The 21439-nt window shown below is 52.0% G+C and overlaps 1 protein-coding gene across 8 annotated transcripts in view; it reads right to left on the bottom strand.

Moving 5' to 3' along the window:
- Positions 1–21439, bottom strand: part of CUX2 (cut like homeobox 2) — a 241094-nt gene that overhangs the window by 7775 nt on the left and 211880 nt on the right. For 6 of the 8 annotated variants that reach the window (XM_032471785.1, XM_032471789.1, XM_032471786.1 and 3 more), the window contains 11 exons: positions 21281–21385; positions 18079–18270; positions 17944–18002; positions 17397–17445; positions 17204–17324; positions 15525–16199; positions 14654–14755; positions 9100–9905; positions 8149–8308; positions 1595–1867; positions 156–344 (listed from right to left, as the gene is read on the bottom strand). In XM_032471785.1, the coding sequence (XP_032327676.1) occupies positions 156–344; positions 1595–1867; positions 8149–8308; positions 9100–9905; positions 14654–14755; positions 15525–16199; positions 17204–17324; positions 17397–17445; positions 17944–18002; positions 18079–18270; positions 21281–21385 (2731 nt within the window). The remainder of the gene's footprint in view (positions 1–155; positions 345–1594; positions 1868–8148; positions 8309–9099; positions 9906–14653; positions 14756–15524; positions 16200–17203; positions 17325–17396; positions 17446–17943; positions 18003–18078; positions 18271–21280; positions 21386–21439) is intronic. The other 2 variants (XM_032471790.1, XM_032471787.1) reach the window with 2 other exon arrangements.

The following is a 21439-nucleotide window of genomic DNA, read 5'->3' as shown; positions in this document are numbered from 1 at the left end:
TTCAGGCGAGAAGCAGTAAATATTTTAATGGCTTTCAGCTCTATTCTGTGGGATGGCTATGACTGGACCCCGGGGCCCCTGGTTTATTTGTGTTACAACCAGATATGGTTCCAATGGGAAGACTCGAGGCCAGACCCAGAGTACCCAGTGCTCACCTTTCTTCTCCAGCTTCTTCATGTCCCTCAGCTTCTCCACATTGTGGGGGTCACTGAGCCACAGCTGCATGCGCACGAAGGGCTCCCGCCCCTTCAGGCTTAGCTTGTGCCAGGGTTTGGGCCTGGACAGCAGATCAGACACGGAGCCCTGCGTCAGCCCCAGGATGCTCTCCCCAAACAGCCGCTGCCCTGGGGACACGGAAGAGGGCAACCTGTTACCCCAGGCTGGGCAGGGGTGCTCCCAGGAGAGACAGAAAAGGGGCCAGAGACAGGGGAGAGCTCGGGGAAGGTCTCCACTAACTCAGAAGGGAGAACCAGACACACAGGGGAATCCCAACCCCAGTGTGATTCTGGGGGAGACCTTTCAGCAAAATATGAGATGTGGGGGGCAGACAGAAACCAAAAATGCTTTTGCAACTGAGATGTTCTTCACTCCCAGGGGATCCCTGAAGTTACCTGCAAACTTCATGCGTACAAATTAGTATCACCTTGTCAGAGAGTAATTTGACAGATTCTATCAAAATTTCAATGTGCATATTCTCTGACTCAGCAGGTCTGCTGCCTGGGGTTTACCTTCCAGTTGTACTTCCCCAAGGGCACAAAGATGCGTATGGATGTTGTTTCAGACACAGCAGGAAATTGGGAACAAGCAAAATGCTCAACAGTTGGGTAAAAAATGTGGGGCATTCATGGCCTGAAACACTTTGCAAGTGACAAAGAATGCAGGCGGTCTACTCATTCTAATGTGGAAGGGTGTCGGCAAAAGTGTTCATTTTTAAAATGCAAGATGAAGGATAGCATACGTGTAATTTCATCTACTTAGAAAAAAAAAGAAGAAACTAGATGTGCATATATTCTTGTATGTGTTCAGAAAGTGTCAAAGATGCAGAAAAACTATGGAGGGTGCCTGGATGGTGGGGGGATTTTGTTTATTTAAATTTTAACCTGTGTTTTTTTCTGTATTGTTTGATATTTTAAAATAATGATGCCTTATTTTTATAATAGAAATTGTAGGGAAAAGTTGGAGTTTGTGTGCATCCCTCTGGGCGGGGGGTTTGACTTGCATCTGAGATTTGGGGGAGTTTGTGACTCAGAAAATTAAAGAATCCAGATTTCTCCTCTGTGCCCCCAGGACTGGATCAGTATTGTGCTCAAGTCTCACTGTTACTGGGATTCTCTCAGTCCTCCTAGAAGGAAGTTTTGAAAGCTGTGGGCTAAGGATTTCAGGTCTTGTCAGACCAATATTCACCTCCCTTTTGTCCCACTGAGACACCCAGGTCAGAGTCAGATGCCTCCCAGAGGGTCCTGGATGCCCCGGGGCTGACCGGCACCTGCAGGTTGGACCCCAGTGCCTGGGATCTCGCTGCGGGCACTTTCCTCAAGGCAATAGGAGCCAACCAGGATGGGAGGCAGTATCCCTGATTCACACCACCCTGTACCTAGGTTGTTGTCTGTGAGGACCTCTTTGACCCTCTTGGTGATGGAGTATGTGTCCAGCTCGGGGGACATGGCCACAATCTCCTGGATGCCCCCTGTGGTCTGGCTGCCTGAGTATATCTTTCCACCCAGTGAAGAGCTGGGGCGTCCCTCTGGCTGCTGGTTCTCCTTGCTGCTCTCCAGTGCCAGGCTCAAGGGCTCTTGCGAGCTCTTCTCCGGTGCCTCCGTGGGGCTAGGGGGTGGGGATGGCGAGGACCTCGGTTCTGTGGGACTGGCTGTGGGCCACAAGGAGACAGAGAAGGCAGTTACTGCAATCTGACATAGACATACATGGTTTGGGCAGGCTTGTCGGTTAGAGCCAAGAGCTGGCAACAACCCATTTTGCAACCACCACAGGATTATCTCAGGCAGGGACCCCCTGGATGTGAACGCTAGCGGATCAAAGTTAGATGAGGACTAGGATTTACATAGTTCCAAAATATCTCCCCACAAGATACTTAGTAATTACAAAGGGAAAAGTAGTAACTTTATAGCACAGCCACCTGGTAGACACCACCTTAACCAAATGATCAAAGTTAACATCACCAGTCACAGGACAAATCAACAGCTGGTGCCTCCTGATACAATGTACCAAGAAGGAAGCAGCATCACTTCTGTGACAGTCCTGCCCATAGTGCACAGCACAGCCTGCATCTAACCACGAGGAAGCAACAGACAAAGCTGAACTGAGCCAGTCTACAACGTAGCTGCTTCTAAGTCTTCAAAAATATCAAAACTGAAAACAAAGAGAGGAAGAAGAATTGTCCAAATTGAAAGACACTAAAGAGACATGACTAAATACAAGTGATCCTGAATATGATCCTGGACAGGCAAAGATAAAATTATACAAAGGTGATTATTGGGACAACAGAGGAAACCTGGGTATAGATGGTCTGTTACATAACAGCACCGTATCATTGTAAAATTTCTCGTTTTGGGGAAACATTGAAGTATTTAGGGGCAAAGGAACGTGATGTCTTCAACTAATTTCTCAAACGGTCAAGAGAGAAAGAGCACAGATGTGGCAAAATTAGCAGCTGGTGAACCTGTGTGTAGGGTATAGGGAGTTGGCTTCTATTATTTCAACTCTTTAGTAAATTAGAAATTACATCAAAATTAAAAGTTAAGAAAAGAAAAAAAGAAGTTGGCAATGATCTTACAAGTCCAATTGCCAGAGATTAGCTAAATAAAATATGGTTAGTCCCTGCAGCAGTTAAAAATAATATAATGAAAAGACGTCCACGCGAGATGAGTAAGTCCTGGGGAGCTAATGGGCAGCGTGGTGACGGCAGTTAACGGTCCTGTATGATGTACTTGACACTGCTGTGACAACAACAAAATGGTGACTATGTGAGGGAAAGGATGTGCTAACACTACTGACGTAAACATTTTGCAACATATGCATGTATCAAACCGTCACGTTGTACACCTCGAACTTACATAGTGTTCTACGTCAAATGCATCTCAATACAGCTGAGAAAAGAAAAACAGGAAGATATCCACAGTACAAGGGCACATTAAAAAAGTGAGTTTTAAAACCATGTTTTTCATTTGCCGAGAGACATTTTGTGTGAATATATATTAGAAAACCACTTAGAAGATATCCTGGGTGGGATGACTTTGCCGAACCTCAGCTCTGGAATCTATTAAATGGGGGCATAAAACATGCAGGGCTACACTTGCAATCACCCTACTCGGGGCCTTCGAGAGGACGTCATGAGATAACTAGGGTCACTTCCTGAGGAATGAGTTCCCCACCGGACATTCCAGCATGCGCTGAGCCTCCTGACAATCCAGGAAGGGCAGGCACCCCTAAAGGGTGGGGAGCGTGGTGGAAGGTCTATGGATCTCAGTGCTGGTCCATAAGGTGCCTTCCAGAAAAGTAGAAAAAGGTGCCTCTTCCTCAAGGCATTTAACTGGTACCTGATGGAAATTTGTTAAGATAAACATAAAAATGTATGATAAGTAGGAAGTAAAAGGAGCCCCAAACTGTCCTGCAGTGGCTTTGATTCCAGAAGACATTCTGAGCCTCTCTCTGCTCTAGATGGGTTCTTCTGTCCCTGTGGACAGAAAGTGGATCACTCTGATCAGACCACTCTCATGTTCCAGAACCTTCAATGGCTCCCCACTGCCCCCTGCATAAGAAACGTCTACTTCCTTGTCCTGGTGTTAAGGATTCTGGATTCTCTTTTCCCCACCACCTCACAGACTTGGAGCTACTCACAGTCCCCCTAGTCACCCGACTCCCCATAAACCTCCTAGGCTCTTCTAAACCCATATGCCTTTATTCAAGCTGATCTTCCCACTCCGAATGCCTTCCCCTTAACCTTGAACTCCTATGCATCCTTCAAGACTCAGTCCCAAATGCCCCTTCACTGAGGTGCATGCCTAATAGCACCTTGACTGCACACTGTCACACTTCCTATAATTTTCTACTTGTGCCAGATCTCTTCCTAACTGAATACAACAATGATGATGATGACAATGATGGTAATAACTCATGAAGCTTCCTTTTACTGAGCACTTACTACGTGCCCTGGACAGCGCTACATGTTTTACACCCACGATGTCAAGTCACCCTTGTAACACCCCTAGGAGGTAGGTATGATGGCATCCCATTTTACAGATGAGGAAACTGAGGCTCAGAGAGGTTAGGCAATATGTCCAAGATCACACAGTAGCTAGTGGCAAAACCAGGACTTGAGCTCAGATCTGCTTACCCTCAACATAGTCCTCTCATCCACCAACTAACAGCCCCCAGACAACAGGACCAATGTTAGTCTTAGAGCCTGGGGAAGCAGGACGTGCTGCTGGGTGAATAAATTTTGGCCAGGGCCCCCAATTACCCCTAAAGATGCAATGTGAAACCTCAGCGTTCTGGGCAGAGGCATCACAGTGTGGCAGGCAGCCCACGTCTGGGGTCATGAGGACTCTACCCACCCCCACCGTTGGCTGAGCCTGGCCATCCAGGTGGCCTCTGTGCGATGCTAGAGCTGACATGGACATGTCCCCTGTAACTGTTACCAGCAGAGATGAAAACCTGGTAGGGAAGGGCCAGCCTGAGACAGTGAGAGACTGCTTCAAGTGTCAAGCTACTGTCGGCAGGGGAGAGGGCTGTGCCCAGCTGCAGAATGGAGTGTTTTCAACAGCATCTGCCTCTTGGAAAGCCACCTGTTCCCACGTCCCTACCCAGGGGGCTGGATTTCCAGCCAGAGATGCAGTGGGATGAGGAGAAGGAAATAAATCCAGACGATGCACCTGAAGCAGCAGCCCCGACCCACCCCCTCCACCCCCTCCAGGGAGAACGCGCTGACTTCAAGGACCATTTCTGACAAAATGACTGAAAGATTCAGAAATCAACTCTCTCAGGAGGAACACACCAATTATAAAGGGCTGGGAGGTTGGATGGGAACAGTCAGATTGGCTGGGACTGTGTCCCCTTGCCTGGGGTGGGGCTTTATTGGGGGCACTGGACAGGGTGTGGGCAGGGAACTAGGGGAGAAAGGGGGAGCACGGGGTGACCAACTGGTTTGCCTGGAGCATTCCTGGTTGTGGTATAGAAAGTCCCAAGTCCTGGGCAACTGGATGGCTGGTCATGATAAAGAGACAGTGAGGGAGAGACACAAGGAGGGAGAGGGAGAGACAGGGAGAGAGGCAGTGAGGGACGCACAGGGAGCAGAGGTTGAAGGTGACAGTGAGAGAGGGAGCTGGAGAGAGACAAGAGGGTGGGGAGAACAAGAGACAATGACGGGGGAGGGAATGGAGGGAAGACAGAGCTCTAGAGAATTCTGAGAAGCCTCAGACAGAAGTTCCTGGACACTGATGTCAACTACTGTGGGCATCGCGAACAGGGCTGGTTAATGAACCCGGGGTCTGGGGCAGGCAGCGAGCACAGGGGAAGGCATGCTTTAGAATCCTCTCCTGGCATCTGGCTCACCCCGAATTCCCTAAGGCTCCAGCACCAGTCCCTGCCCCGCTGCCTGGTGTTGGGGGGCTATGGACAAAATGGGGGCTGGCACAGGTCCAGACCCACCTCCATGGTAGGACCTCATGGGCAACGGGTCACCCTCTTGCCTCTAGGCTGAGGATGTGCAGGCGTGGGGGCCTTGGTTGGCTCCGTCACCACCTATCCCTGGGGCCAGCAGCTGGCACTCACATCTCTGCTCCCAGGAACCTGAGTCCTGGCTTCCTGGTCTGCAGGTGAGCAGAGAACAAGGTGCTCACCCTCCTCTGCACTCACCTCCCAAACTGTGTATGATCCTCCCTCCCTGCCTTTCCTTGTGCAGGTTCTTCCACCAGAACACCATTTTCATGGTCTTTGCCTAACTCTATCCCTACCTCAAATCCTTCTACAAGCAAGAGATTTTTTCAAAAACCAGAACAATTAGACATTGGGGAAATGCCAATATAAATTATGAGGTACCACTTCACACCCACTAGGATGGCGAAAGTCAAAGATGGAAAACAGCAAGTGTTGCCAAGGACGTGGAGGAATAGGAAGCAGCAGACATTGCTGCTGGAATGTAAAACGCTGCAATCGCTTTGCGAAAACAGTTTGGAAATTCCTCAATAAGCTAAACACAGAATCACCATATGACCCAGGAATTCCAATTCCTCTCTAGCCAAAGGAATTGAAAACTGGTGTTCAAAAACATCTCCATGAATAGCAGCATTATTCACAATAGCCAAAAAGTGGCTTAGCCCTCCAGTGGAATATTATTTAGCCATAAAAAGGAATGAAATTCTGACACATGCCACAACATAGAAGAATATTCAACATATCATGCCAAGTAAAAAAAAAAAGCCAGACACAAAATACCGCATATTATCTTGATTCTATTGACATGAAAAGCCAGGAACAGGTAACTCCACAGAGTCAGAAAGCAGACTGGTTGCGAGGGGCTTTAGGGGAGGAAAGAGTGGGAGTGGCTGCTGAATGGGCATGGGGTTTCCTTCAGGGGTGGTGAAAATGCTCTGGAGTTAGACAGAGGTGATGGTTGCACAACACTGTGAATGTACTAAATGCTGCTGAGATGTATACATTAAAAAAATGGCTAAAATGGTAAATTTTGTTTGTGAATTTTACCACAATGAAAAAAAAATTAGTTAAAATGCAACACAAGACTACACCAAAAAGGAAAAGGATTTGGGACCCTTTCACAAGCATGGGCCCTGTGGTGGGCATCTGAGGAGGCAGGGATCTAATGGTGGACAATCTTGTGTTCTAATCCTGGCTCTGCCACTGACTGGCCAGTGACCTTGGGCAAGTCACTGTGCTATTCAGACCCTCGATCTCTTCTTTTATAAAACTGAAGGACATGAAGATTGAAGAAGAAAGCACTGCAGGTGGTTAGCACTGTGTGTGACAAATGACCACCGTCATTACAATGGTTGCACTAGTCCTCAATTATAAAACAGAAAGTATTTCAAAGCTATAGAAATATACAGAAAGTACAAGTCCTCCCTCCCTTCCCTGGGCCCATCACCGTAACAGATGTGAACACTGCTCCATTTGCTGCCACTCTCCCTGTTTGTTTTAAAGTAAAAAGGATCAGAGACAGCCAGAGCCCACCCCCCCACCCTGCCCCTGCCCGGTCTCTTCCTGGCCCCTCCCTCCTGGAGAGCCCCTCTCCCGGGCAGGTGGGTGCGGGCTGCTTTTTCCACATCTGTCTATGGTCGTTAACGTCCAGAACAAGCACCATCACTGGGATGTAAGCTTTAGTTCCTGACATTCTGTTTCAGGTCATGTTCCCGAGGATACCTGTCGATCTGGTTCATTTCTGTGAACCTGGGATATGGTTTTGTTCTGTCGACTGATCCCCACTTTCCAGATGGACAAACTGGCAGAGCTGAGGTCCTCGGACTTGGAGTCTGGCCTCTCCTTGTCTTTGTCTTTCTCTGGTCTCAGCAGGCAGATCAGATGTCCTGTCCTGGCCACCATGCCCTCTCATGGGTGGTACCTCACCAGGGCCCTTATGGATCTGCCCACTGGTTGTCATGGGTGAGGGAGCTTGGGTTCCATGGAGTGTCCCCCCTTACCCCAGGGATCCCCCCCCCCCTTTCTGTGAACTTGGGCAACTCTCTGAGCCTCAGTTTCCTTTTCCAGGAAAAGTTCAGACTCCACCCTGACAGTGCATCATTAAATGGATGGATAACAGCTGCCCAAGGCCCTGTGCTAAGAAGGATTTTGAGGCTACATGTTGGATCATTGGGAAAAAGAGATCGATCAGCAGATTCCTGATGGGAGTGGCAGGGTGGGGCTCCCCATGCAGAGCATTTTCTCCACTGCTCTAGGCACCTCGGCGCTACCTAGAGGTTTAAAACCAGTGACAGACATGTCTGGTTGAAGGAAGGATGAATGGGGAGCAGGGACACCAACTAGGAGCAAACTTCCAGGGCAGCAACAGTGGTGGCCGGGGCAGTGGGGACTGAGCAGGGCAGACCTGGGCAGTAAGGCCATTGCACAGACTGGAAGAGCGAGGGCTCTCCGCAGCTCTGGGGCCCCGTCTGCACTCACCCTGGGAGGCACTGGGCTGCTGGCCGATGGCCTGGCCAAGCTGGTCCGAGAGCCACAGCTGCATGCGGATGAAGGGCTCCCGCCCCTTCTGCGTCAGCTTGCTCCACGGCTTCGGCCGGGACAGCATGTCACTCACGCTGCCCTGGGACAGGCCAAGCACCTGGGGATGGAGAGGGCAGGAAGGGTGGGTCACCAGGTCCCTGGGACCCTGGCTGTCCTGTCCACCACTAACCCCAGGATCCTTAAGGCCACTGTTCACTCTTGCTACCTGAGAGGCCAGGGCTACCTTCAATTGTCCTTCATGCCCCAAGTGCCTGCTGTGTGCCTGTACTGTGCTCCCCACCTGCAGTGCTCTTCCTGATTTTCCTATGTGTAAAAATCCCACCTGGACTCTAAGACCCCTTAAGTGTCCCCTCCTCCAGGAAGCCTTCCTGTGTCTCCCATTCAGGTCACTTCTCCCTTCTCTGAGCTTATGACTTAATGCTCATTACAGGCAGAGGTGATGTTAAAAACTACCTAACGACTGGTACCAACTAATCAGTAGGCACCCCCCCCAACCATTGCCCCCATCAAGCTGGGCTGAGTCTTAACCAGCCAGTGGCTGGACCATGGGAGGGAAGGAAGGTCCCAGAAGAGGGTGGGTAGGTAGCTATTTCCTAAAGAGATGGAAGCATTTCACTGCTTTAACAACCACAGAACTGAATGCCAGCCTTGCCCGTGGCCCCCTTCCTACAGCCTAGGGATAGCTAGACACAGGGATAGTCGGAAAGAGGGATTTGGGGGTCATGCAGACCTGGGTCTGAATTGTGTTTCTGCCAAGTTCTTGCTCTCACACATGCGCACACACACTCACACACACGCACTTTCCAGACCACAGATGCTGGGGGTCCTCCCTCCCCAGGTCCCATGGCCCCAGGCCCCCAAGCCTCCAGGAGGCCCCACCATCCTCACCTTCTCCCCGAAGATCCTCTGGCAGATTCCGTTCTTGGCCAGCTTCTCCTTGACCTGGCGCGTCAGCTCCAGCGTGTCCACCTCGCGGTACATGTAGAGCTCGTACTGCTCGGGGGTCAGGGGCGGCACGGTGGGCTTCAGTGTGCGGGGCACGTAGGCCGGGTAGTAGGCCAGCCGCCCGCCGCTGCCTACCTCGGGGCCGACCCCCTCGGCCTTGAGCTCGCCCACCCTGAGGGGCTCGTCCTCGCTCCCGATGGCTTCATCCTCGGGGGCCGTGGGGGCCTCGTCCCCGCGGGGCCAGGCCCGCCCGTTGGGCTGGCCGGAGTAGCTGGAGGAGGAGGAGGAGAGTGAGGGGGAAACGGAGGTGTAGGGGTGGCTGAGCAGGCCGCGGTCCGAAGCCCAGTGGTGGTCGAAGTAGCCGGCATCGCCGATCTCCGACTTGACCTTCCGGATGATGCTCTGCACGAAGGCGGCTGGGGACAGGACCGTGAGGGATGTCTGCGTGGCACTGCTGCTGGTCCCCCCGCCGCCAACACCACCACCGCCGCCGACACTGCTGTCCTCCTGCTTGACGTGGGCTGGGGCCCCATTCTGGCTCGTGGCGGCCAAGGAGGCGCCGCGCTCTGGGGGCGAGGGAGGCACCGAGCGGCCCCGCGGGCCTGCCTCCATCTCCAGCAGGGCCTGCTGCTGTGCTTGCATCTCACGGCGTGCTTGCTCCAGAATGTTCTTGATGGCATCTTCCGAGGTGCTGGCGGGGGCTGTGCCGTTGGAGATGCTCAGTGGGGTCGCTGAAGTCTTCGGATCACCTGTGGGACAGATGACAAGGTGGCTGGGGGCCCAAGCACAGGGTGTGGCTTGAAGGACAAAGATGTTCACAGCACAGTATACCAGCAAAATGCTGGAGGCAACCTCTGTGTCCAACAGCTGGGGATTGGGTTAAGTAAATTACCGTCCCTCCATATGGCAGAATATTAGACAGCCATTAAAAACCAGGTGGACAGTGAGATTTTAGCATGTGTGGAGAAAGTGCTCATGGGGATAACATAACAAGAAAAGAGACTTGTCTTTGCATAAGCTGTGATCCATCTATGCAAATAAAAGCAAGTCCCAGGAGAGAACACATAGTATAAACTGCTTTCTACTGAGCTGCAAAGCAAGCAGTGGAAAGTCTTTTTTCACAAGTAGTAAACACAAAGGAAAAACAGAACAATGCTCCCCTCTGCTCTCCAAGTGTCCTCTCCCACGCTGGGGTCTCCCCATCTCTGAACCAACCCAGATCCACACAGCCCTTCCGCTATCATATTGTTGTGCAGTCTCCACCCCAGGGGATCCTCACAGCCCCATTAAAAAATTTCTATTATTTTCCCAATTAAAAAATTAATACAGCAATGGAATATCATTCAGCCATAAAATGGAATGAAGCACTGATACATGATACCACATGGAAGAATCTTGAAAACATGATGCTAAGTGAAAGAAGCCAGACACAAAAGGCCACACACTGTATGGTTTCCATTCATATGAAATATCCAGAACAGGTGAATCCACAGACACAGAAAGTAGACGGCGGCTGCCTGGGGCTTAGGGAAAGTGGGGAGTGACTGCTAATAGGTAAGGAGTTTCCTTTTTGGGGTGAAGACGTTTTGGAACTGGAAAGATGTAGTGGTTGCACGACATTGTGAGTATACTAAATGCCACTGAATAGTTCACTTTAAAATGGTTAATTTTATGTTACGTGAATTTCACCTCAATTAAAAAAAAAGAAACACATTCCTATGGTGGAGAGCTAATGTGCAAAAAGTTAAGATGAAAATAAAAGTGCCCTCTAACCTCTCCCCCTGCGGCAACCACAGGAGATGTTCTCATGTTTTTCCTTCTGCTCTATTTTCTAACTACGTGCGAAGGATGATCATACTGGACACATAGAAATGTAGCCTGGTCTGCCTTCATTTCATACTGACATGAGTATTTTTTCTTATGATTAGAAGTTCTATCTTTAATGGCTGCATATGCCACTGAAGAGATACCCTCTGCTAAATACCCTCACCTCTGGGTCCTGGGGTGAGTGGTGGAGGGGATGGCCAGGGTCCCAGGGACCTGCTGACCCACCCTTCCCGCCCGCCACCTCCCCAGGAGACCCTCCAAGACCAGCAGGCAGGTCTGGCCCAGGCTCCTGAGAGATCACGGCTCCTGCCCTTGGTCCTGGTGTGTGTGACACTTTGCGTGCACTCTTTAAGAATGAAGTCTCTGTTTCTTCCAGTCCTGTGGAGCGCCTGCAGTTAAGCCTCACTGGCCTTCAAAGCCAAATGCTCTGGGGGTTCCTCCTCCCAGTGCTGGACCCCTGGGCTGGGGCGCCGGATGTGGGGCTCAGAGCCCTTACTCCCACGGGAGAAACTCTGTGATGTAATCATTCTCCAGTTTGCGGGTGGCCCACCCGGGGACTATGGGACCTGATTATATCGTAAGTGCGCCGTCCTACCAACCCGCTGTGGTTTCCTTTTTATGTCTCCAGCTGTAGATCTTTTTTGGTAGGTTCCAGTCTTTTTTAATCTGTGGTTGTTCAGCAGTCAGTTGTGGTTTTGTTGTGTCTATGAGAGGAGGTAAACTCAAGGTTCTACTCCGCCATCTCAATGAGATGCTCTTCTCTCTTCTTATTGTGATGTTGTCTTTTAAATTTCCCTGCTCCCTGGTTTCTGGCCCCCTGGTGGAAGAGCACTGTACAGGGAGTCAGGAGACCTGGGCTCTCCTCTGACCTCTGTGTGACTGTATGTCTCCCTCTCGTTGAGCTCAGTTGTCCTGTTTAGTGGGAGAGTTAGACTGTTTCTCATGGTTCTTTTCACCCCAGTATCGTGTCTCATCTACATCTGTAACCTGTGTCTCACACAGAGCAGACACTTAATAAATGTTTACTAAATGACTGCCTCTCTTTTGCTGCAGAAGTTGACCAAGAAGAAAGAAATAAATGTGTACACTGTAGGGGCTCAGCAGATTATACAGACGGGGTAGTGTAGGCTCGCATCAGGATAAGCCTCTCTCCACCCGTCCCAGGGAGGAGGTGGGAGGGAGGGCCCTTGGGAAACTCGGCTTCCAGCAGCAGAGGCTTGGGAATCAGGACACTTGCTCCAAGTCGCCACCAGGGGGAAGCAGACACTGTAAAACAGAGTGGGAGTGCTTAAGCCAGTGTCTGGTTCTAAGTCAGATACGGTCTACACTGTATAGCACTACATTGTGCTGGATGCAGGGATGCGACTCAGTGCCTGGCTGCAAGAATCCCCCAGACTGGTGAAAGGGATAGTCACATCTGCAGAGTCATTTGTAACACGAACAAATGCAACGATGGACACATTATAATGATAATATTAAGTGTAATGACAATGGTTAACTTTTCAGGGGCATCTTTTTTTTTTTTTTAGGTTCTTTTTTGGTTAGTTTTTATTTGTTTATTTGTTCATTTATTTGTTTACTTATGTTTTTCTTTTTGCAGGGGCATCTTCTACCTGCCAGGCCCCAGTTGAGTGCTTGCCATGCCTGATCCCCACACAACCTTAAGCAGGGAGTACTAATACTGTGCCTATTTTAAAGATGAGAAAATGGAGGCACAGAGAGGTTAAGTAACTTGCTCAAGGTCACGTAGTTAATAAATAGCAAAGCCAATTACCTGTATTGCACCAAGCAATATAGGTAATTGTGGGGAATCCAAGGAGGGGCAGTAGCCAATCCATCTGGATGGGGATGGAGGGCTTCCTGGAGGAGAAGACTTCTGAGTTGAGTTGTAAAAGTAAGAGCAGGAGTTGGCCAGGTGAATGGTGTCTGGGGTGAGGATGGCATTAGGGGCACAAAGAACAGGATGAGAATGGGCATGACTATAAACAGTTCATATGAGAGGCAGGGTGGGGTCCAGAAGAGTCTGAAGACTGTAACAGGGCCTACAGGCCTTGTTGAGAAGCTGGGATTTTATCCTGAAAGCAATGGGGAGCCATGGAAGAATTCTGAGCAGTGACATATGACCATGCGTGTCGTCTAGAAAGATCCCTCTGGCCTCTGGGTGGAGAATGGGGTGGACGGGGCCTAGAATATCTTTGGCAAGACCAGTGGAGAGGCTACTGAGTGGTCTCAGCAGGATGGTCTGTAACCAGGCTGGTGGCAGCTGGGGTGCGGAATGGACAAGTGTGAAAAAACTCTTAGAAGGTAAGTGACCTCTGGATGGGGTGACTGATTGGCTGTTGGGGGTGCGGGGTCAAGGAAAGTCCCTTACCTCATCCTGGGTTTCTAGCACCATCTGTGACAGGTTCCTAGGCCCTGAGTGAGTGGTTTTGGGGAGGCAGTGAAGGGTAGAGAGTTCCGTCTCAGACATGTTAAATTTGAGATGCCAATAGGGGACGCTGGTGGACATGACCAGCCAGCCATTTGGCTTGTGGCTCCAGAACTCTCCAGAGGGGTCTGGCCTGGAGAGGGAGTAATTTGGGAGTTGTTGATTGTTGAAACTTCCAGGAGTGGATTAATTTATCTAGGAAGAGTAAGAAAGTCAGAGGACCTGGGGTGGAGCTCGGGGGTACCCCATGTTTGAGGGGCTGATGGAGAAAGTGCACAGTGACGGGCTAGACAGTGGTTCCCCCAAAGATACCCATGTCCCAATCCCTGGGCCCTGTGAATATGTTACTTCACGTGGCAAAAAGAACTCTGCAGATGGGATGAGAGTTAAGGATTTTGAGATGAGGAGATTATACTGGATTATCTGGGTGGGTCACACATAATCACACAGGTACTTAAAAGAGAAAGGCAGAGAGATCAGAGAGAGAGATGCTTTGATAGTAAGATGAAGAAATGGGACATGAGGCAAAGAATACAGGGGCCTCTAGAAGCTGAAAAAGTCAAGGAGATGGATTTTCCCTGAGAGCCTCCAGAGAGAATGCAGCCCTGCCAACACCTGGACCAGAGTAGCCCAGGGGGGCTGGCACTGGACTTCTGACTTTCCAGGTAATAAATGTGCTGTTTTTAGCCACTGAGTGTGTGAGTGTGGCACCCACCAGGAAAGTGTAGGTGGCACACTGGAGAGGTGGGAGGAAGCCAGGAGGACGACCTCTCCCTGGGAACTGGACAGCAGAGGTGCCAGGAGGCAGGTGAGACCGACGGTCAGGGGTGAGGCTCAGGCCTCTGTGCTGGACAAGCTTCTGCATGATTACTGATCACTGAGCCTCCCGAGTGGAGGACACCTGGACGGCCCAAACCAGTCCTGCCAACAGAGCCCCACGGTGAGGGCGTGCTGCCTGATACGGCCGCCACTCAGCACCTGTGCAGTGTGGCTATGAGGCTGAAGAACTGAGGTTTTCATTTCGCTTAATTTTAGTCAGTTTAAATGGATACAGCCACACGCGGCTAGCGGAGCCCATACCGGATAGCATGGATCTAGCGCTTTCCGACTTGGCTGCAGGTTGTGAAAAAGTCAAAGAGGTTGGGATCTGCTTGGAATCCCCTCTGGGTAGGACGAGGTCTCATCTCCTGCTCAGAGCAGTCCCTGCAGGCCTCAGGGCTTGCCTGGCGCGGACACACTCACCCCCCTTCTGCGACTCGATCTCTTTCTTGGCCTGCTCCAGGATGCTCTTGATGGCGTCGTCCGAGCCGGTCTCTGGTGTGCGGATCCTCGGAGTGATACTGCCTGGGGGAGGCAAGGAGGCATCTGTTGTAGTGATCTGCGTGTTGGGGGTCATTCCCTGGAGCTAGGTGGGGTGACAGGCTGGTCCCCTCCTCCCAGAGCCAGAAGACTGAGAGCCAGACTGTGTGTGTGTGTGTGTGTGTGTGTGTGTGTGTATGTGTGTGTGTGGCAGGACCACCACTGACCTAATCTTTGTGACAAACTGTGGACCTACAAGTGATTCTGGCTTGAAGAAATAATAATAATAGTAATAATAGTAATAATAGTAATAATAGTAATAATAATAATAATAATAATAATAATAATAATAATAATAATAACAATAAAAAACAATGATGGCAGCCACCATCAAGGATAATGATTCTCCAGGAGTTACTGTATGTTTATACTCATTTAACCCTTCAAGAGGCTGACAGATGGGGAAACTGAGGCTTGGAAATGCTCAGGGGGTACTTGCCAAAGCAGCCCCTGGGGCCTAGCCTCCCACCGTTATCAGCCTGAGTCGCCCATAAGGGCCAGTTTCAGAGGAAAGGGCAGCCACAGGCCCCAGGAAGGAGGGATCAAGGATGTATTTGCTTATCCTACAGAAGGGGAAACTGAGGCACAGAGAGGCAAAGTTACTTTCCTGCAGTCACACAGCTGGGAGGTGGCAGACGAAGGCTCTGAACCCAGAGCTGTACTCTCAGCCCCAGCCAGCTCCACACCCTGGGCTGGGCCGGGGAGACCAGGCCTGAGCCCCTGTGCCTCGGACGGGCCCTCGGCCAGCACTCACCTCGCTGCCGCACCTGGATGGTCCTCAGAGCCAGCACGTTCTGCTCGTCCGACAGGAACTGCTTCATCTTGATGAAGGGCTCCTTGCCCTTCACTGTGAGCTTGCGCCAGGGCTTGGGCCGGGCCAGGATCTCGCTGACTGAACCCTGGGACAGGCCCAGCACATAGTGGCCGAAAACCCGCTGCCCGATGTTGTGTTTGAGCAGCTGCTCCTTAACCTGGAACGCGATCTCCGCTGTGTCCAGCTGCTCCTCCTCCGCTCCGGCCCCTGTCGTGGCCATGCCGCCCCCACCACCATCTGCTGGCTCGGGGCCTCCAGGCGGCTCAGGGCCAGGGGCTGGGGTGGCAGGGGCTGTGGGGGGCTTGGCGCTGTAGAAGGCCGGAGGGAACACCAGCAGGCCCCCCGCCTCCCCCTTGAAGGCGGCCGGGGGCATCATGTGCTTGGAGAGCAGCGCGTCCCCTGTTAGTCTCTCCCCCGAAGCCAGGCTGGGGAAGGGGGACAGCGAGAAAGTCCGAGGGCCATCGGGGCCCAGGCTGGGGCCCAGTAAGGGCTGCCCTGGGCTGGGGGACAGGGGGTCTTCAGGCCCTGGCAGTGGTGGGAGCTGTGGAGGGGATGGGTAGGACTGTTCTGTGCCCAGAGAGTCCTTGATGGAATCATCCTCCGAAGGGTCCTCCTCTAGAACGCCGAGACAGAGGGAGAGAGGAGAGACAGAAAGGCAGAGGGGCGGACAGTGATGGGGAGACGGAGGCAGAAGAGAGGGACAAGGAGACAAATACCGAGAGAAACAGAGATAGGGAAACAAGCAGAGAGAAGTAACATAAGAGACAGAGACAGGAAAAGTGAACGTGACAGAGGGACCAAAAGACAGAGGGAGAGACAGAAGCACACACAGAGACAGAAGTTCGGAGGGAGAGGATGCGGGGGGGAGGGGAAGTGCTCTAGGCGTCCGGCAGTGCCAGTGTTCACACTGCCCCTCCTCCCCCTTCTCATCCCCCACCTCAAGCCTGGGCCGGACGCCAGTTCTGGGGAGACCCCTCCCACCATCAGGCACATTAACTGAGCACTTGTTAGGAGCCCAGCACCTCAGCCTGGGGACTAGTCACCGTCCCAGAGCTGTGCAGCCCACTTCCGGGGCACCCGCCTGCGCCCTGGCTATGCATTTGTATTTCCCATGCGCGCTCACTCCACCTGCACAGCACTCACTAGGCCCCATTACTGCCCCCATTTCACAGATGAGGAAATGGAGGCAGCACAGAAAGTCTTGGCCCGAGGCCACATGGCTAAGAGGTTGCAAGGCCACTTCTGGGAGACAGTCACGTCTGCAGGCCATTCCCGGCAGTCTGCTGTGGGGGGTGTGGTGTGAACGCCCTCCTTGTCTCCTGGGAGCTGCTGCTCACGAAGGCCCAGGCGTGAGTGAGCCCCTTGGGGGACCCTGGAGGGCCTGCATGACCCGTGCGTCCCTCAGTGGGCATGTCCCTGTGGGACAGCTGCAGCTGACTTAGCCGTGGACGGCGCCCAGCTCAGCACCAGGCACTCAATCAATGTGCCCACCTTTTATCCATCAACCCCCCGCCCATGTGGAAGGCAGTGGTCTGTGGGCACGTGGGCATGGAGGCCAGAGACCCACAGGCAGCTCCCACCCTGGCCCCTCAGTCCCGAAAGCACCCCTCCTTCCCTACCAGGGCTGGCTAAAAGACCAGGCTTTTCCAGAAGAAATTTCTGCGCGGGGAAGAAGGCCTCCTTTGCCATGAGCAGTGAGTCTTCCGGCTTGGCTATGCCCTGAGAAGACAAGAAGCCAGGCTGAGAGGGCAAGGTTGGTGCAAGGCTCTCAGGGCCAGCCTGCCCTGTGGGGATGCTGGTGGGGACACTCACCTGGGGTAGGCTGCAGGTGCTGGAGGCCAGCTTCATGGCTTTCAGGATGCTGCCAGAGAAAGAGAAGAGAGTGTGAGGCCAGTTGGTTCCCGGGACTGGGGGAGAGGTCTTGCAAGAAGCACTGCCACCGGCTCATCTTCCCTGGCTGAGGACAACTGCCCCAACCCCCTGGACCCCACATAACGTGGGACTCACTGCAACAGGCCCCAAGGAGCAGGCTGGTGTCACCTGGAGGGGTGGTGTGTTAACTGACTTCCACCCTGGCCGGCTTGAGCCAATCTGATTAAAGCCAGATGCCCCCCGCCACCCGCTGCCAGTTACATCACCAACAAGGCTACATTCTCCACAGGCAGCGCTTGATGACATAAGGATCGGGCATGATACCAAAGACGCCAGTGGAGAGGAGACAAGGGGACCACAAAGTTGGGACTGGTGGGAGGGGGAAGACGATGAGCTTGGCCAAGGGCCCCTCGCTATCTTCCCAGTAAGCCCCCAGCCAGGGAAGAGGGCCGGGGGGGTGGTCTGTAGAGCCCCACTCACACGGTACCTCAGCTCTGTTTTAATTTCCTCATAGTCAGACTGTGCCTGGAGCTTCTCTTCCAGCTTCTAGAAGAACAAAGATGTTGAGGCTGGTCCACGTCCTTCTGCCTGGGGATGCCCCGCCTCCGCCCCCAAGACCTACTTCGATGGCCTCGGACTTGGCTGTGAGCTGCCGCTCCAGGTCTGCAATCTGGTTGGCCGAGGTCTCCTCCAGCTCCTGCAGAGAGTTCTGGAGGTGCTGCACGTCCTTCAGCAGCCGCAGGATCTCCCGATCCTTGGAGGCCAGGGCAGCCTCCAGCCGCGGGCCTGAACACAGCGCGAAGTTCACCTTATCCTGAGGACAAAGCGGGGCTTGGAGGGCCGAGAGGTGTGGGCAGGGGGCTGCAGGGCAGCTGTGCTCCTCGGAGTGACCCCACCCCTCTGACAGGCCCGTGGCTTCCCCCTTCCCACCTCTGAGCCTTTGCTCAGGCTGGGCCCACCTGCCTGCATGTCTTTTCCTCAGTTCTTGAAATGAAATCAGGAGGGAGGAGAGGTCAGGGAAGGCTTTTTAGAGGAAGGTATGTCTAAATCGTGATGAAGTTCAAAAACAAGTTAGTGATTTGGAAACTTGTTTGGCAGCATCTACGAAAGGTGAACATTCGATGCTCTAAATCCTGGTACTTTCGGTGGTTGGAACACAGACAGGAGAAATGCAGGCAGCTGTGCGCTGAGACACAGGACACGAATGCTCATAGCAGCCCTCTCTGTAATAGCCCCAAACCGGAAACCTCTCAAATACTTAAGAACTGGACAATAGATGGACCGATTGTGGAATATTCACACAATGGAATACTAGACAGCAGGGAAAACGAACAGCTACAGCTACTCATAACACAGCTTGGACAACTCTCCTGGATATAACATGGAGGGAAAGAAGCCAGACACCAAAATGTGTGTGCGATTCTATTAAGATCAGACATCAAAACAGGCAAGACCCATCTGTGCCATTAGGAGTCAGGAGAGTGGCTCCCTCGGGGGAGTGGCACCTGGAAGAGGGCACAAGGGAGGCTTCCCATGTGCCAGAATGTTCCTCCTGTTGATCTGGAAGTTGGTTATGGGGTGTGCTCACTTTGAAAAATTCATTGAGCTGTACACTTACGATACACACATTTTCCCTTATCGATGTTCTAATTCAATAAAACATTTCTTAAAAAGGAACAAAAAAAGGAAGTCATCAGTTGGTTGAGGAAGTGGTGGTGATAGGGTGTTCCTGGCCAAGACAAAAGCACAGACAAAGGTTTGAGTTTCCACATCGGGCCCAGGTCCCACCCCAGGGGGATGTTCCCATCCCAGGCAGCAAGAGACCCACGGGATGGGACATGAGACCTTGCAGCCATGAGCCACATTAAGGTGGTTCCTTCCTCCTCCTCCTTTGCCGCCAACCCCTAACCCCACAGCGTCTCCAGGTTTTAGGAAATGGCCGCTGTGTCCTGGATGAAGGTAAAGAGGTTGCTGTTTGAGGGGACCTGAAGTTGGCTGCCCCTGGGCTCAGTTACAAATGAATCCAAGAAGCCTTTATAAAGAAAAACCAACCGACCACTACGAACCCCGGCTATTCTTCCATGGAGATAAATGCCAATTAAAACAGGAAGCGGATGCCATTAACACATTAAATTAATTAGCATCGAGCGCCACTGTTGTGCTTAGAAAAGCTCACCCCCTAAACCAGCAAAGTTCCCCGTGGCTGATTAACACAGGCATCTGCTGGGTTCCACTGGGGTTAATTAAGAACCACTGGCAAGTTCTCTCTGAGGTGTCCTCATGAGCTCTCTGGCTCTCAGTCTCTCTCGTGTTCACTCTCTCTGTGTTGTGCAGACATCAGGCACATTGATACACACACGCTGCCTCCTGGGACACGGGCACAGGTGGACACAGCACAGACTGACACACACGTTACCTGTGGGGACACTCCCGCTGACACACACACACAGAAGTGCGCAGGCATCAAGGAGACACTCACATGGACTCGTCTCCACGACACACAGAGACATGTATATGCTCAAAGAGTCCATGTGCTCACGTGGGCAAAAACGCCCCTACACACCCGAAACACACTAGTAATAACAGTAGCATCAAATATTTACTTAGCACAGACCGTAAGCCGAGCACCATTTTAGGTATTTTACTTGCAATCCTTTCAGTAACCCCATAAGCTAAGTCTTATTTGTACAAGCCAGGAAAGCAAGGAGTTATTTGCCCAGAGGTCACAAACAGACACACACATACACACCAACACGTGTTCAGAGAGACACATTCCAATATTTAAATAGAAAGGCAGATACAGACTCGTGGGTCTGTGTACCAGCATATCCGGTGAAGTGAAAATTATGCTGGCCGCTCCAGGTCTGTGGGCCAAGACTGTAAATCACCCTAGCGCTGACCTGTTACCATGTAGCAATCATGAATCGAATCCCCAGGTATACAGAGATCTGGAAAGAGGTGGACCAATTTACATAAGGAAGCCAAGGCTTTCTGGGAGAGGAGCAAAGGAGACTCTTGCATGACGGAAGGATAGGCTGGGTGGTTCTGATTAAAATCCCCTAACTCCAGGACTCCAAAAGGGCACCGACCCAGAGGAAAGAGAAGGACGCGCTGACTAATCAGGCCTAACACAGAAACCCCTGGTTTGACCAAAGACCAGCTCTTTGCAGCACAGGGCTAGTTGCGAAACCCGCTAGAATCACCGTGGCATGTTTCAGGAACCAATGGCTGATCTGAGTGTCAATCTGAGATCTTGGGATGTGGCCCCACTGCGGTCTGGTAGGGACTGAGAACCAGGGGGGCACCCCTGCAGCAGTCCCACACACCCACCAAGCAGCGCAAGACCAGTGGTTAACAGCAACACCTGGCGGCAGCCACCAAAACTGCACTGCCGCTCTACTGATCAAACTCGCCCTCCCAACCGCTCGTGCTGGGCATCTGGCGATAGAAATGATCCTCTTTGGCCTGAGTAAGTTCCTGGCATTCCTGAACAAGGAATGGTAAGGGGGGGTGGGCTCCAAAAGAAGATACTGGACTTCCTGTTACTCAAGGTATACGGAAACTTGAACTGGAAAAGTTAAAAAGGGCTGTGGCTGTATTTTGACCTTCAGCTGGTGAAGCAAGTCATGGGAATTATATTTAACTACACATTGATCTTGGCAATTAAGATGCTGTGTCCACTGTATGCACACACAGACCCACACCTGTTCATGTGCAGAATTTCACATAGTGCAAATGATCCGCCCACAAGACGTCTCTCACATATTCATACCCACAAACATGGCCTTTCCCAAGCTTTCCCTTGGATCCCCCACCATCCTTACTCCGCTGGGTCCCTGTGGGGAGCAGCAGGCCAGGCGGATGGAGCTGTTGACGGAGGCAAGTTGTTCCCGAAGACTTTCCACCTCCCGCTGGGCAGCCTCAGCTCTCTGAGGGGGAGAATCGGGGGAGCATGGTTAAGAGGTGAGAGGGGCCACCCCGGA

This window comes from Camelus ferus, chromosome 32 (genome assembly GCF_009834535.1).
Source record: "Camelus ferus isolate YT-003-E chromosome 32, BCGSAC_Cfer_1.0, whole genome shotgun sequence".
Lineage (NCBI taxonomy): Eukaryota > Metazoa > Chordata > Mammalia > Artiodactyla > Camelidae > Camelus > Camelus ferus.
Note: the sequence above shows the minus strand (reverse complement) of the source record. Positions and strands in the feature narration are given on the sequence as shown.